General features: G+C 44.6%; 1 protein-coding gene across 1 annotated transcript in view; it reads left to right on the forward strand.

Moving 5' to 3' along the window:
* The first annotated feature begins 4580 nt into the window (after positions 1 to 4580).
* The window catches only part of TGFBR2 (transforming growth factor beta receptor 2), an 81915-nt gene continuing 73334 nt past the window's right edge, over positions 4581 to 13161 (forward strand). The window contains exon 1 of the mRNA XM_084902490.1: positions 4581 to 5030. Within this exon, the coding sequence (XP_084758616.1) occupies positions 4937 to 5030 (94 nt within the window). The 5' untranslated portion in view covers positions 4581 to 4936. The remainder of the gene's footprint in view (positions 5031 to 13161) is intronic.

Here is a 13161-nt window from a genome sequence, read left to right on the forward strand (position 1 = left end):
CCAAGGGGGCATACATTTTGGAGTTCCACTCCAGAGCAAAAAGTGTGGATGCCAGCAGAATATCCATGAAGAGAATAGGCAGCTGGAATAATTGTAGCTTTGATGATAAATTTGAACTTGATCGTTAGCTTTTGAAAACATGGTATATTGGTGAAGCCATAGAAACAGATGTGTCCCCAGCAGGAGTGACAGAGGGGCAGAAAACAGCATTGGTAAGCACTTCCATTTGAACAATAAGTGGAAGAAAAACAAGCCTGTAAAGATATTGAGAAGAAACAGCTGAACAAGCAAACAGGAAGGAGGGTGTATTAGTTCGCTGGTGCTCGATAGGCCTTACTTCAAATCCGGGTTCAGTTCCCATCTAGACATGTGACCTTTGCCAAGTACTTGAGTACTTCACCTCTCTAACCCTCAAATTCTTTTACTTGGAAAGTGAAGGTTAGAATAGTACTGCAAGGATGTGTCCCAAAAGGTGGACAGTGATTATCTCTTCGTGATAAAGTTAAGGGGTTCTTTTTATTTTCTACCTTTGGCTTGTTCGTATTTCAGACATTTTACTCTACTAAAAGTAATCTATAAATTACTGTTGTAATTTTCTTTAAAGTTATTTTTTCCAAAGGAAGCTATTCATGCTTTCTGTAAACATGTGACACACTTGCAGGCTCTATTAATATCAGGAAGAATTGCAAACAACAGAATGGATTAAGAAAATAGATATTATTTTTCATTCTATTGAAGATAAGAAATATACATTGTAAGGTGCAGAGTGGAGTTCAAAGTTGACAAAGGAATAATCTGTGTTTTCAAGGATTTTGTCATTGGTGAGGTAGAATTCCAAAAAATAAGTGCCTACCTATAATGCATTTTATGTCCCCATGGAGCAGACATAAAAAAGAAAAGAAAAAAGATAAGTAAATATAATGCTCCTTAAGTTCTCCCTGGGAGAGAAGAGATCATATTATCACAAAATGTTTCCCAGAGGGCCTGGCATCACCCATGACCTTAAAAGGGTGGGTGGGTGACCCTCACAAGTTCACTATTGTCTCAGTGCTTAATGGTCTGCTTCACAATAGAAGGAAAATCGGGCAAGAGATAAGAGCCCAGAATGCAGAGTGATTGATTTACATGGAGAGGAATCTCCCTGTCAACTGCTTTAGCCACTTGGGTTGACTAAAGTAACCTCAACAGCTGCATGTCAACAAGTTCAGGGGAGTAGAAAATTCTTGCTTCATCACAACTGGGAAATGCAGGGCTCACATTAACCACATTTTGATTCAGTCCAATTGTTTTATGTGTGTGTGTTTAGTGATTGTAAATGAAGATATTCAAGCTGTTTAACTTTGGTTCAGTTTGGTTTTTATCCTTGTTCAACCTGGTAAGGGCTCAAACATTACCTTCCTTGTTTTTTAAGTCCCGAGTTGAGCTTTCGTTTGTTTGTTTCCATCTGCAAGTGGCCCGATTTTTTGCATATGCATATTAACTGCCTAGGTGAATATACAGAAAATTATATTTAGTCAAATATACAATGATGTGTGACACTATGTCTAGATCAAGGATGTTAAATTTCTCTCTCAATGAGAATCCCGAAAGGAAGGTGATCTTGACAAATTTTCAAGATTGTCAAGTTGTCATAGGTGTGCTTACATGCCTGATTTCATTATGATGGTTGCTAAAAGAGAAGTTTGCACTTGGCAATGTTGAATTCAGACTATCAATTTCACAGGATATTGAGGATCAAATCAGAAATGTTAATGGCACAGGAGGGTGGGGGCATATGTGGGGAGGGGATTGGGATGGGAAAGGGGCGATGAGGACAATTATGTGATACCATAATCAATAATAATAATAAAAAGAAATGTTAATGGCAAAGGGAAACTGAAATCAGCATTAGTGATACATGATGACAGGGCCCACCAGTTAAATATTCCACCATGGAATGAAATACCTCAAACTTCGTCTCTAACAATGTAAACATCTGTCTTTGCAATTAGAAAATAAAGTCTTTAGAATCAATTGGGCATTTATTTGCCTCAGTGTGTTTTGGGGAGAAAGGAAACAAATGTATGTTATGTGGAGGAACTTGGGCAAATTTAGAAAAAGGAAGAAAAAAAAAAGGAAACTTACACAGTTCTCTATTTTTAAGAAAAGGAAGTAGTTAGTGACATCACCTTCAGCTAAAATCTAACTTGTTTATCTCATTTTATTAGGTAATACATTGCCCTCTTTAGAATCATGAAATAACTAGGAGGATTAAGCGTAGCTCCCTTCTGAATCTTTATTATCTCCTTTGCTCATTCATCCAACAAAAATGTATTGAACACCTATTTGTGCTAGGTGCTGAGGGTACAATAATGAGTGGAGGGAAACTGATCTTTGTCCTCAAAAAATTTGGATTTAAGTCAGGGAGAGGAATAGAAGTTACAGGATGATAAAATTATAGCCATGGTAAGTGTTAAAAAAGAGAGGCATTTGGTGCCAGGAGGACCTATCGTGAAAGGGGGGCCAAGGAAAGCTTGTCCATTACAGAAGTTTTGATCAGGAGTTGGCTGGGTGAAGAAGAAAGGAAGGTCAGAGGAAGCGAAGAGGTCCAGGGACGGGCCCTGTGTGGGAAGAACAAAGGGTATTTTCTAGGCCTGTAGAGAAGGCCCTCAGCAGGAGAGGAGGGAAAGTCCAATGGAAAGTTATAAGAGAGAGAAGGGGGCTTGAAGGCATGCAAAGGGTACGGTTCCTACCCTCCATCTCAAGAGCAGTGAGAACCATTGCATGATTTTCATCAGAAGGTGGGCATGCTCCGGTTTGCACTTTGAAACACCAACTTCAGGTCTGGTTTGAGAAACTGAGTAAAAGGGCTCAGAATGGCCCTACTGAGGGTGAGTGGCTAGGGGATTTGTGCTCAAGGGATGGCAATGGGAGAGGCCAGGTGGCTGTGGAGAAGGAAATGGGGAGAAGCAGATTTGAACTCAAGTTTTCTGCATCTTCAGTGGCTCCAATCTTTTTTTTTTAAATATATTTTACTGATTTTTTACAGAGAGGAAAGGAAGGAGATAGAGAGCTAGAAACGTCGATGAGAGAGAAACACCGACCAGCTGCCTTTGCACACCCCCTACCAGGGATGTGCCCACAACCAATGTACATGCTCTTAACCGGAATCGAACCCGGGACCTTTCAGTCCGCAGACTGACACTCTACCACTGAGCCAAACCGGTTTCGGCAAAGTGGCTCCAATTTTGCCAGTGGCCTTGGTGGGCAAGGAGATACTAAGTCCTCCACATTTCCCTGCCCTTCCTGCCCCCTAACCCTCAGACCTGGGAAAGTGGCATTTTCCTAAAGGACACAATCAGAGGCAGCTTCGGTGCTGGCTAGAACCATGGTGGCAAGACTTAGGGTGTCCAGATCCAGCAAATGAACCCAGGGAGTTGGGGTTACGGGGAAGGCCATTGACTTGATGCATTTCTGGTAAGCCTGGCCACCTTGCCTCTCTGCGAACAATCTTTGTCTCAGATAAAGGAGCTAGTTGTTGAACCTGCTGGAGGAGGCCCTGGCCAGAGGGTTATATGGAATCCAAGCCTCTGGAGCTATTAGTAGGGCGGGCCTATAATTCGCTGTCCAAGTGAGACACATGCAAAAGAGAATGTGTTTTTGGTTGGGTAATGATTAACTTCAAAACACATGTACACCAGAAGTGTTTGGGGGCACACCTGGTCCCCCTATCAAGAAGGGGAAGTTGAAAGTTTCTCCTGTTCTGCTCCCGCGAATTCACATGCTGCAGAGCTGAGGCTATGTCTTCTCTCTCATCGCTGGCACTATTGGAATGCACACCCGGGCTCTCCAGCTGACCTCCAGGCCACTTTGGTTTTAATTTTTTTTTTTTAATTTTTATTTTTGCCACACAGGATACACTTTCCCGCCATTATACCTCTGTGATGACTGATCATGTTCAATTCTTCACTGAATCACACCCCCTCCACTCCCCCGCAAGAGTCATGGGAGCCACCACCCAGGAGCTCATCAGAAATGCCCCAACCTAGAGGTGCTGAAGCAGAATCTGCATTCTCGCAGGAGTCTCAGGTGATCCATAGGCACAGTATATGAGAAAAACAAAACAAAAACAAAACCAAAAAAACTTCTCAACTTCCACCTACACTGCCTACATAACTGAAACACAAGTTTGACCAGGCAATACTTTGTGGATTTTAACAGGAAAAAAAAAAAGGGCTCCAACTCCTTTGGATTTCAGCATCCACCTCTGGGTTGCAACTTGCAGTTTGCAAACACAGCTCTCAAGCAAGCACCTTGGAACCATCCTGAGAAGTTGGGGGGAGGGGAAAGGGAAGGTGCTCAGTGGGGGTGCTTTGCAAAGTACCTACACTTCCTCCGTGCAGTTACTCGGTGAAACGTGTGCGCTTAGTCACCGCGGAGTCAATCCTCGGAGCAGGGACTCCCGAGGGCGGCCTGGGGCAGCTAAAAGTTGGCCGGAGCCCTGGGAGGGGCTGGTCTCCGGGACGTGATTGGCAGCTCCAGAGAGCGAGCCGGGGCTGGGAGCCGAGCGGGGAGAAGGCTCCGGGCGGCGGGAGGTCCTGCCCAGCTGTTGGCGAGGAGTTTCCTGTTCCCCCCGCGGCGCCGGGTGAAGCGGAGTGAGTCACCCGCGCGCCCGGCCGGACTACACGCCCGCGCGCGCACACGCCCGGGACGGGACGGGACCGGGGCAGGAGCGGGCCTCCTGCGCTGCTCCCCTCGGCCGCCGGGGGCCTCCCCGCGCCTCGCCGGCCTCCAGCCCCCTCCTCCTCGCCGCTGCCCAGCCGGCACCACATCTGGCCCGCACATCTGCCCGGCCGGCCCAGGCGCGGGGTCCCCGAGAGGGCGCGGCGCGGAGACACAGCCAGGGGTCCAGGGAGGCGCCGGGGCTCCGGTCTATGACGATCGGCGGGGGGCTGCCATGGGTCGGGGGCTGCTCCGGGGCCTGTGGCCGCTGCACATCGTCCTGTGGACGCGCATCGCCAGCACGATCCCTCCGCACGTCCAGAAGTCGGGTGAGTGGCCCGCAGCCAGGGCTTGGCGGGGCGCCTGGGGTCCCCCCCACACCAACCCCCGTCTCCCCGCCTCTGCGCTGCGCTTGACAGGCTGGTCCCGGGGACACAGCGATCGGCAGAAACGGGAACCTTTCCCCCTGGGGCATCGCGCACCCCGATCCCCTTAGCCACAGGCGTGGGTGAGCCGTGCTTTCCAAAGAAGGGAAGTTCAAGTTTGCAGGGGGCGCGGGGCGCGCCGGGCCCCCTTTGTGCGGGCAGGAAAGGCGTTGTGTGTTGGCTGCGTTCGAGGCGCGCCCCAGCCCCCGGAAAGGGAAGTTTGAGAAGTTGGTGATCTGGAGGAGGCAGGGAAACCGCGGCCTGGAGCCGCCAGAGCACTTGGCACACCTGGGGCCCCGGCGGCCCTTTGGCGATGCTGCGTGCCTACCCAGGGCTTGCCGGGCCACCCCCCTACTGGACCGGTTATTACATCCTTAGCCCCTGGGAAGGGCCACACACTCCCCCCAGACCGGCTTGTTGGCCCAGAGTTACTGGGTGGTTAAAACTCTCAAGAAAAAAAAAGAGGCGATCTGCAAAGGAAAGTTATCTGACTCCACGGAAGGCTTGGCTGGCCTGGATGCTTCAGGGGCTGGGGATGGTCAGGAGGAGGCGGAGAATTACTGACCTATTGACCCAGGGCCTGCTAGGTGCTCAGTGCCTGAGGGGTTGCCTGCAGCAAGACTCTATCTTCTGGGGAGTTGATGGTTCTCTGCAATTATCTGGGTGGAAACGGAAAGGTTAAATGAAAATGGTAAACTGCAGCCCAACAGATCTCTATCTCTAGAGGTTTCTCTTTTGGGGGAGGGGAATGAATGAACTGAACACTTAAAGATGTGTTTTGGAAAGTACCTAGCCCCTGACACTTTAAAAATTTTGTTTGTTTTTCAGCTAGGATCCATATAGCAGAGTATCTACAACTGTGGTCTGGGTAGCTTAGTATTTGGACCTTGCAGGGCTCAGTTTTTCTCATCTGTAAAATGGCATGGTTAGGTTTGGATACTTTTCCATTCCCTCATCTTCTGTCCCTCTCCTCCCCCCTGCGGTGACTTGGAGATGCCCTGTGTAGATTTGGGAAGGAATGAAGACGGTTTGACAGTCCACACCATCACTCTAAGGCAGAAGTTAGCTTTATCTGTAGGTATGTCTGGAAGAAATATGCACCAGGTTCTAACTGGTGCATTCCAGACTGTTGGCAGGGGATTGAGAATTTCATATGGAAGGTTGACATGGAGATGGGAGTTGTTAATGGAATGAGGAAGAAGCATTATTTTATACAAAAGTTCCTAACACAAATGTGAGTGCTAGGGTTAAATTAAATCCCGGTGTTTCATTCTTGGATGTTGTCCTACATTTCAGTACCAGAATGCTCAATATGTTCAACTGTCTCTGATTATACCCCAGACTCTTAAAAACTGAGTTATAGCTAACTAATAAATATTTTAAATGCACCCTTAATTTTCTCTGTACGTGCAAAATCATTAAAATTTTTGTTTCAGATTACGAAAGAAGGAAATTTGTGGGCTCTGATTTGTTAGGTTTTGTTTACAAGTTTAAGATTTATGATTACAAATTCCAGACTCAGTAGTTCATGAGTCAGTTTCATTTCATCTATGTACACACTTTTAAACAATTAAAAGCCTAATGGCTTTTTATTTGGGCCTTTAAACAGTTTTACAAACCCCACAGATTTCATATCTTTATGGAATTAAAGTTTCAAAATGGTTGAACTAAGGAATCATTTTGAATGAGTATTCATTTGAAATTAAAATTTTGAAGCTAGTTGAAGGTTAGAAAGTAAAGGTAGTGAAGATGAGAAAATAATTTCATGATTACATTTTCATTTTCCAGATAAGTAAATGGTTTCAGGATTTTCCAACATAATTGGTCAACTGTCAAAACTTTTTTCAAGATATCTTAATTCATGATAAGATATGAGGAAATGAGATTATTTACCGCATCTTATCAGGACACACACACACACACACACACACCCATGTTCTGTTCAGCAGATTGATAAGTGAGCAAAGGATTGCACTATAAGAAAAAATTTCACTAAGAAATATATTTAACTTAAAAAAACTTTTTAAATTAATAGATTCATTTTTCCTTAAATGCTCAGCATTAAGTAATTACTCTTTTGAAGAAAAACTTTACATGTTGGGAAACTCTTCCAATCTGAAAAATGTGACTTCCATATTTCAAATACCTAACAAGAGTTGCTTGCTACTGACTAAATGTTGGTAAAAGTGTCATACTAATCAACTGTTTTCCTAAGGTCACTTTGATGATGTGCTGGTTTGGTCAGAGTCAGAAAGCAGTAGGCCCAGAATGTGATCTTAGGTCTCATTGCTTTTGTTACCAGATAGCACATTTCCTTTTCTAAGTCACTTCCTTTAACAATATCTTATTTTTTTTAACCAGTTATGATTTATGCAGAACACTCATCACATTCTGGATTCCTCGACTTAAATATATATATATATATATATATATATATATATATATATATATATATATTTTTTTTTTTTTAATTGATTTTTTACAGAGAGGAAGGGAGAGCAAGTTAGAAACATCAATGAGAGAGAATCATCAGCTGCCTCCTGCACACCCCCCACTGGGGATGTGCCTACAACCAAGGTACATGTCTTTGACCGCAATGGAACCTGGGACCTTTCAGTCAGCAGGCTGATGCTCTATCCACTGAGCCAAACCTGTTTCGGCTCCTCACCTTTTTATAGAGATGGCACCCCACGGTGATGCGTCCTCATTGTCCTTTGTGTAGTCCGCATACATGCTACATGTTTTTCACTCCAGTTTACCAATCCTCGGTTATCAACCCAACTTTTAAAGGTTTTCTTTATCTTTTGGCCCTATTTTTTTTAACGAAGAATGACACTTCTTGGGGGCCCTTGTAAAAAGTGGCTATTACTCATTCTTCCTTCTCAACAGTATTTATAGCTAGTGCCTCCTTGTGCCAGGCAAGGGGCTCAGACAGGAGACAGCCACTGAGTAAGAGGCATGGCCTTTGCCCTCATGGAGTTTAACATGTGGCAGCCTGTTGAAGGTGAAGAGAACATTCACATTTCAAAAAATATATATTTTATTGATCTTTTACAGAGAGGAAGGGAGAGAGATAGAGAGCTAGAAATGTTGATGAGAGAGAAACATCGACCAGCTGCCTCCTGCACACCCCCTACCAGGGATGTGCCCGCAACCAATGTACATGCCCTTGACCGGAATCAAACCTTTCAGTCCGCAGACCAATGCTCTACCACTGAGCCAAACCGGCTTCGGCAGAACATTCACATTTTAATCCTGTACATTTGGAAGCATTAGGGAGCCCTGGCAGTTTATTTTCCAGACCCCTTTGTCCAAAGCCCACTTCCTTGTTGAATGCTAGTAGGTGGGTATGTTTCCTTCTCAGTCTCACTGAACATTTTTTTCATTGATCTATTCTTTTCCACACAGGCCTTGTTTCAGGTCCATAACTGGGCTACCTCAGTTTTCAGTCTGTAGCCAGCATGAGGGACCCATATGCATGTGCCCATCCAGTCTTTCTTCCAGCTTAGTCTTGCAGGTAGAAGAGTAAAGGGTACAAGCTTTGGAATCAGGCTATCCTGGGTTTCAAACCCACCTCCCATTTACTATCTGTGTAGCCTGTTGCAATGATGTTACTTCTCTCACCGTCATTGTCATTATTTGTAAAATGGGGTTTATGGTGTTCTGCAGAAGATTCAATAAAATACTATATTCTAAAGTGCTTAACATAGTGCCTGCAACATAGTAAATGCTCACTAAATACCAGCTTCTATTCTTCCTATTAACATGGGAATCTGGCCTAACATGGCCCTCAGTGATCTGGTTCCCTTCTGATTCTGCAGCTAACATCCTGCCAAGACTCACATTTTCCCAGTCCCCTCTTATCACCCACTGTGCACACACATGCTGTGAGCAGTGCAGGCACCTGTGCCTTTGCTGAGGGTGCTGTCTGGAATACCTGTACCTTGGATAATTTTCACTTGTCTTTTAAGACTTAACTCAAATGTCATCTCTTTTTAAGGAAACCTGCTTTGAATGCCTCTGGGTGAGCTGATACATCCTCTCCTGGGGCTAGGCCTATTTTCTTCATCTTTTTTTTTTTTAGCTTGTAACAACTGTTAACAATAATAAGCCAAAATTATATCTTTTTTTATTAATATATTTTATTGATATTTTACAGAGAGGAGGAAGGGAGAGAGATAGGGAGCTAGAAATGTCGATGAGAGAGAAACATCGACCAGTTGCCTCTTGTACACCCCGCACCGGGGATGTGCCCGCAAACAATGTACATGCCCTTGACCCGAACCTGGGACCTTTCAGTCCGCACACCGACGCTCTACCACTGAGCCAAAGTTTTGGCCAAAATTATATCTTTATGTGATCACCTTGCCCATCAGGCCTTTAATTCTCCCAAAGGTAAGGGGTGTGGCTTATTCATTCCTCTATCTCCAGGTCTCCTGCAGTACATACTTGGTGCATCACTTACTACTATCCAGCAAACGCTGGTCTCTCCTTCATCCCCCTGGACAAAGTGCAGCCGAGTCAAGTGTTTGACCAACCAGGCCATCACTCTTCATTGGGAGTTTGGTCTATAGCAGGGGTGGGCAACTATTTTACTGCCCAGGGCCATTTGGATGATTATAGCATCATTTGAGGGCCATTCAGAAGTATCAACTTAAAATTAGCCTGCTGTATTTGGTCAGACATTTAATTAATTCACCCCTAATGCCTTGGCAGAACCAGATCCAATGATTTTCCAGGCCTTATATGGCCCGTGGGCGGGATATTCCCCACCCCTGGTCTATGGGTTCTTTTATTCTGATGAGCTATGGAAAAGAGTGCTGAAATCATAATTTAGTTTCTAAGTTCCTTTTTTTTTTTTTTAAATCAGGGTTTTATGTTTTGGTTTATAAGTAGTTGAGCAGAGTTGGTCTAAGGCAGTGGTAGGCAAACTGTGGCTCTCAAGCCACATGGGGCTCTTCGGCCTCTTGAGTTTTTAGCAAAAGCCAGCTTAGGAGTACCCTAATTAAGTTAATAACAATGTTCCTACCTAGATAGTTTAATTTAAAAATATTTGGCTCTCCAAAGAAATTTCCATCGTTGAACTGTTGATATTTGGCTCTGTTGACTAGTGAGTTTGCCGACCACTGGTCTAAGGGAAGGGTGGTCCTATAGGGCTGCCGACTGCTATAGAGCAGTGTGGATGCTATTTAGGCCTGATGCAAACCAGGTTTAAAATAGGGTGCTGAGGAAACATGGTTCCTGGCTATAGCTTGGCATCATTTAGTCAATTTCCATGTAAAAGCATTGCTGTATCACCTTGTTAGCTTCATCCTTCCAGGGGTTAATCCAGCAGATTTGACTCCTGATTTTCAGTATAAATGATATAGCAGATATTCATTAGCAGCCAGAAGGCTCACCATTCATTTTGCTCTCCCTCTTTTAATTGTATAATAAATATTTTGCCCCCCCCCCCCCATACTTGTTGCTTCTGACATTCAAGATAATGCTGACTGTTTTTGCTTGGCACGTCAGAAGGTTGTGAGCAGGCAAACTGGCTCGTCTCAGGGTGAAGTGGGGAGAAGGGAGAATCTGCTCTAAGCCAGCTGTTTGACATTCCTTAACCTAATTTAATCTTCAGAGGAAACCAGGAAGATAAGTGTTGTTATCTTTATTTTATAAGTTAGGAAGATGGAATCTGCTCAGGGTCACTTGAGGTTTATGTGTGTGTGTGTGTGTGTGTGTGTGTGCGCGTGTGTGTGTGTTTTCTAAGCTTGCCCTGCTTGCATTGTGCAGGTTCTGTTTTCATGGTGCATCTGTGTGTATGCGTGAGTTAGGATGGAAGTTAGGGAGAGGGTAAAGAGACATTCCTTTTGAGAAAGGGGAAACTTACCAGCGAATGTCATAAGTTCAGTGCTCCTGATTTCATGATTTGCTTTGCTTGCATGATCTGGCTCCTTCCTGATTATCTTCGTCCAACAGAACATCAAGATGGGGCAGAGTCTCTTTGCACAGGAAACTCTACAGTCCTAGACTGATAACGGCATCGTGGTGGTGGGACCCACTGCTGGAAACCCATGGTTTGACTATTTACAACGGTTATACCTGAACCATTTTCAAAGGCGTGTTACTGAACCCCAGATTCCAGCATAGAGGACCAGCATCTATGTTCAGGCCTCAGACAACTGCTGGTGAGGACAGGCAGAAAGAGCAGAATTTATCCTACGCAGTAAAGGCGAGATGGTTTGACTTTTGAGGTCCAACTAATTTGAAAACTCGTGGGCGGCTCAGATACTTCTCTGCACAGAAGGATCTGGCCTTTTACTGGCCTTGATCAGCATTTTAGGTGTTGGCACTCAACATGGAGCAACTGCCTCCTTGGACACAGCCAACGTGGGATGGCTTGCTTAAGCCCGTAAGGGTTTCCTAGCATCTGTGTTGTGTTTACAGGGCTGAAGCTATAGATCATTAGCATGGATTTAGCTGCAGGCTAAGTGCCTACAACTGGTGACATTGAATTTGGGAAAGGCTGCCTGCTTTCAAGACATGTAGTTCTTTCTTTCTCTTTTTTTAAAAAAAAATTTCTGATGAGATATGTCCTCCGCCCCCCCGCCCCCCCCCCCCCCCAAAAAAAAAAAAAATGAGCAAAAGGAGCTCTATCATGAGCCTTAGTGGGTACTGCTTTTATTCTTCTCTGGTCCAGCCCCCGTCCATGAGGTGAGCAGATTCCAGACCTCTGAATCCAAACTCTGCCCTCTTTTTAGATCATGTTTCAGGTACCTGGGAACCCCAAATTCACTGTCCAGATGGTGCAAGACCAGCTTTTACAACCTACATGAACTATTGGTTTTCTCTTCCCCAGGCCTGTATAGCCACTGGTCTGTGTTCCAGAGAGGTGGTTAAGCTGTGCATGTGTGGTATGTGTTCAAACTTGGGTGTCCATACACATCTCACAGGGGCCTCTTCCTGTGGGAGGGACCATGTGGTGGAAAGAGGGAAGCAAGTAGTTCAAGAGTTTTAAAGTAGTACTTGATCTTCCAAGATGTATTTGTTAGTCAAGGTAGAAGGATTCAACCTACGTTTTTGAACAGTCTGCTTGCTTTTCTTAGCTGTCGGTATGTGACCTTGAGTATGTGGACCTCCGTTTGTCCTCTTGCCCTTGAGCCTTCCAGTGCCAGTGGTGGATCTGGCATCAGCCACCTTCCTGTGCAGAGGTGTTGAGGACAAAGGTGATTTTCTGATTGCATCATGGTTGCCCTGGGGTAGAGAGATTGCTTATTATTAAAAAGCCAAGAGTTGGTAACCCTACTGTGGTATTTCCTTTGGGAAATTCAGTTTTTCATAGTTTGTATGCTCCAGAAGGAAACGTTAGCTTTATTCACTGGACTCCTTTTATTTGCTGTTGGACTGACACATTTAAAAAAAAGATTTCCCAGTGCCTTGGCTGCATTTCCTTTGTGTATGGAGAACATGGTAACGCTTCTCTGGATGTTTTCTTCTGCTGTTGTAAATATTTGACTAGTCCATGGCCTTCTCAATCCTCTTTAAAGAAAACAAGATATTAGAACAGTGTAAAGTGAAAAATCCCTCTGACACTGAAACAGGTATAGGGTTGTCAAAGATATATGCTTCTTTCTTTCTTTCTTTCTTTCTTTCTTTCTTTCTTTCTTTCTTTCTTCTTATTTATTTACTTATTTAGAGAACTAGGGGTTTGGCAGAATAAACATGAATGCTTTTGAAGAAAAATATGGTGCATACTTTCAGCATATGCACAGCAGCTCTCTATCTGTTTAAGTTGTATCATTATAGAGAGTTCATTGACTTTGGAGAAAACTCCGCTGCTTTGTGGAGAACTACTGGTCATTCTGAAAACTCTCTAGAACGTTCCTAAACAGAGAAATGCAGTTGGCTTTATGCTCCCTGTGAGGGGTGCTCCTATCTTGAGGATACTACTCTGGCCTTTCTGGACAGGTTTCCGATAATGTACGTAGCTACCCCTTTCTGAGGCCTTGCTTCTGCCTGGATTGTGCTGAGCACTTCCCCTGTATTATGTAAT

This window comes from Pipistrellus hanaki, assembly GCF_964339955.1.
Source record: "Pipistrellus hanaki genome assembly, chromosome: 13".
NCBI classification, from domain to species: Eukaryota; Metazoa; Chordata; class Mammalia; order Chiroptera; family Vespertilionidae; genus Pipistrellus; species Pipistrellus hanaki.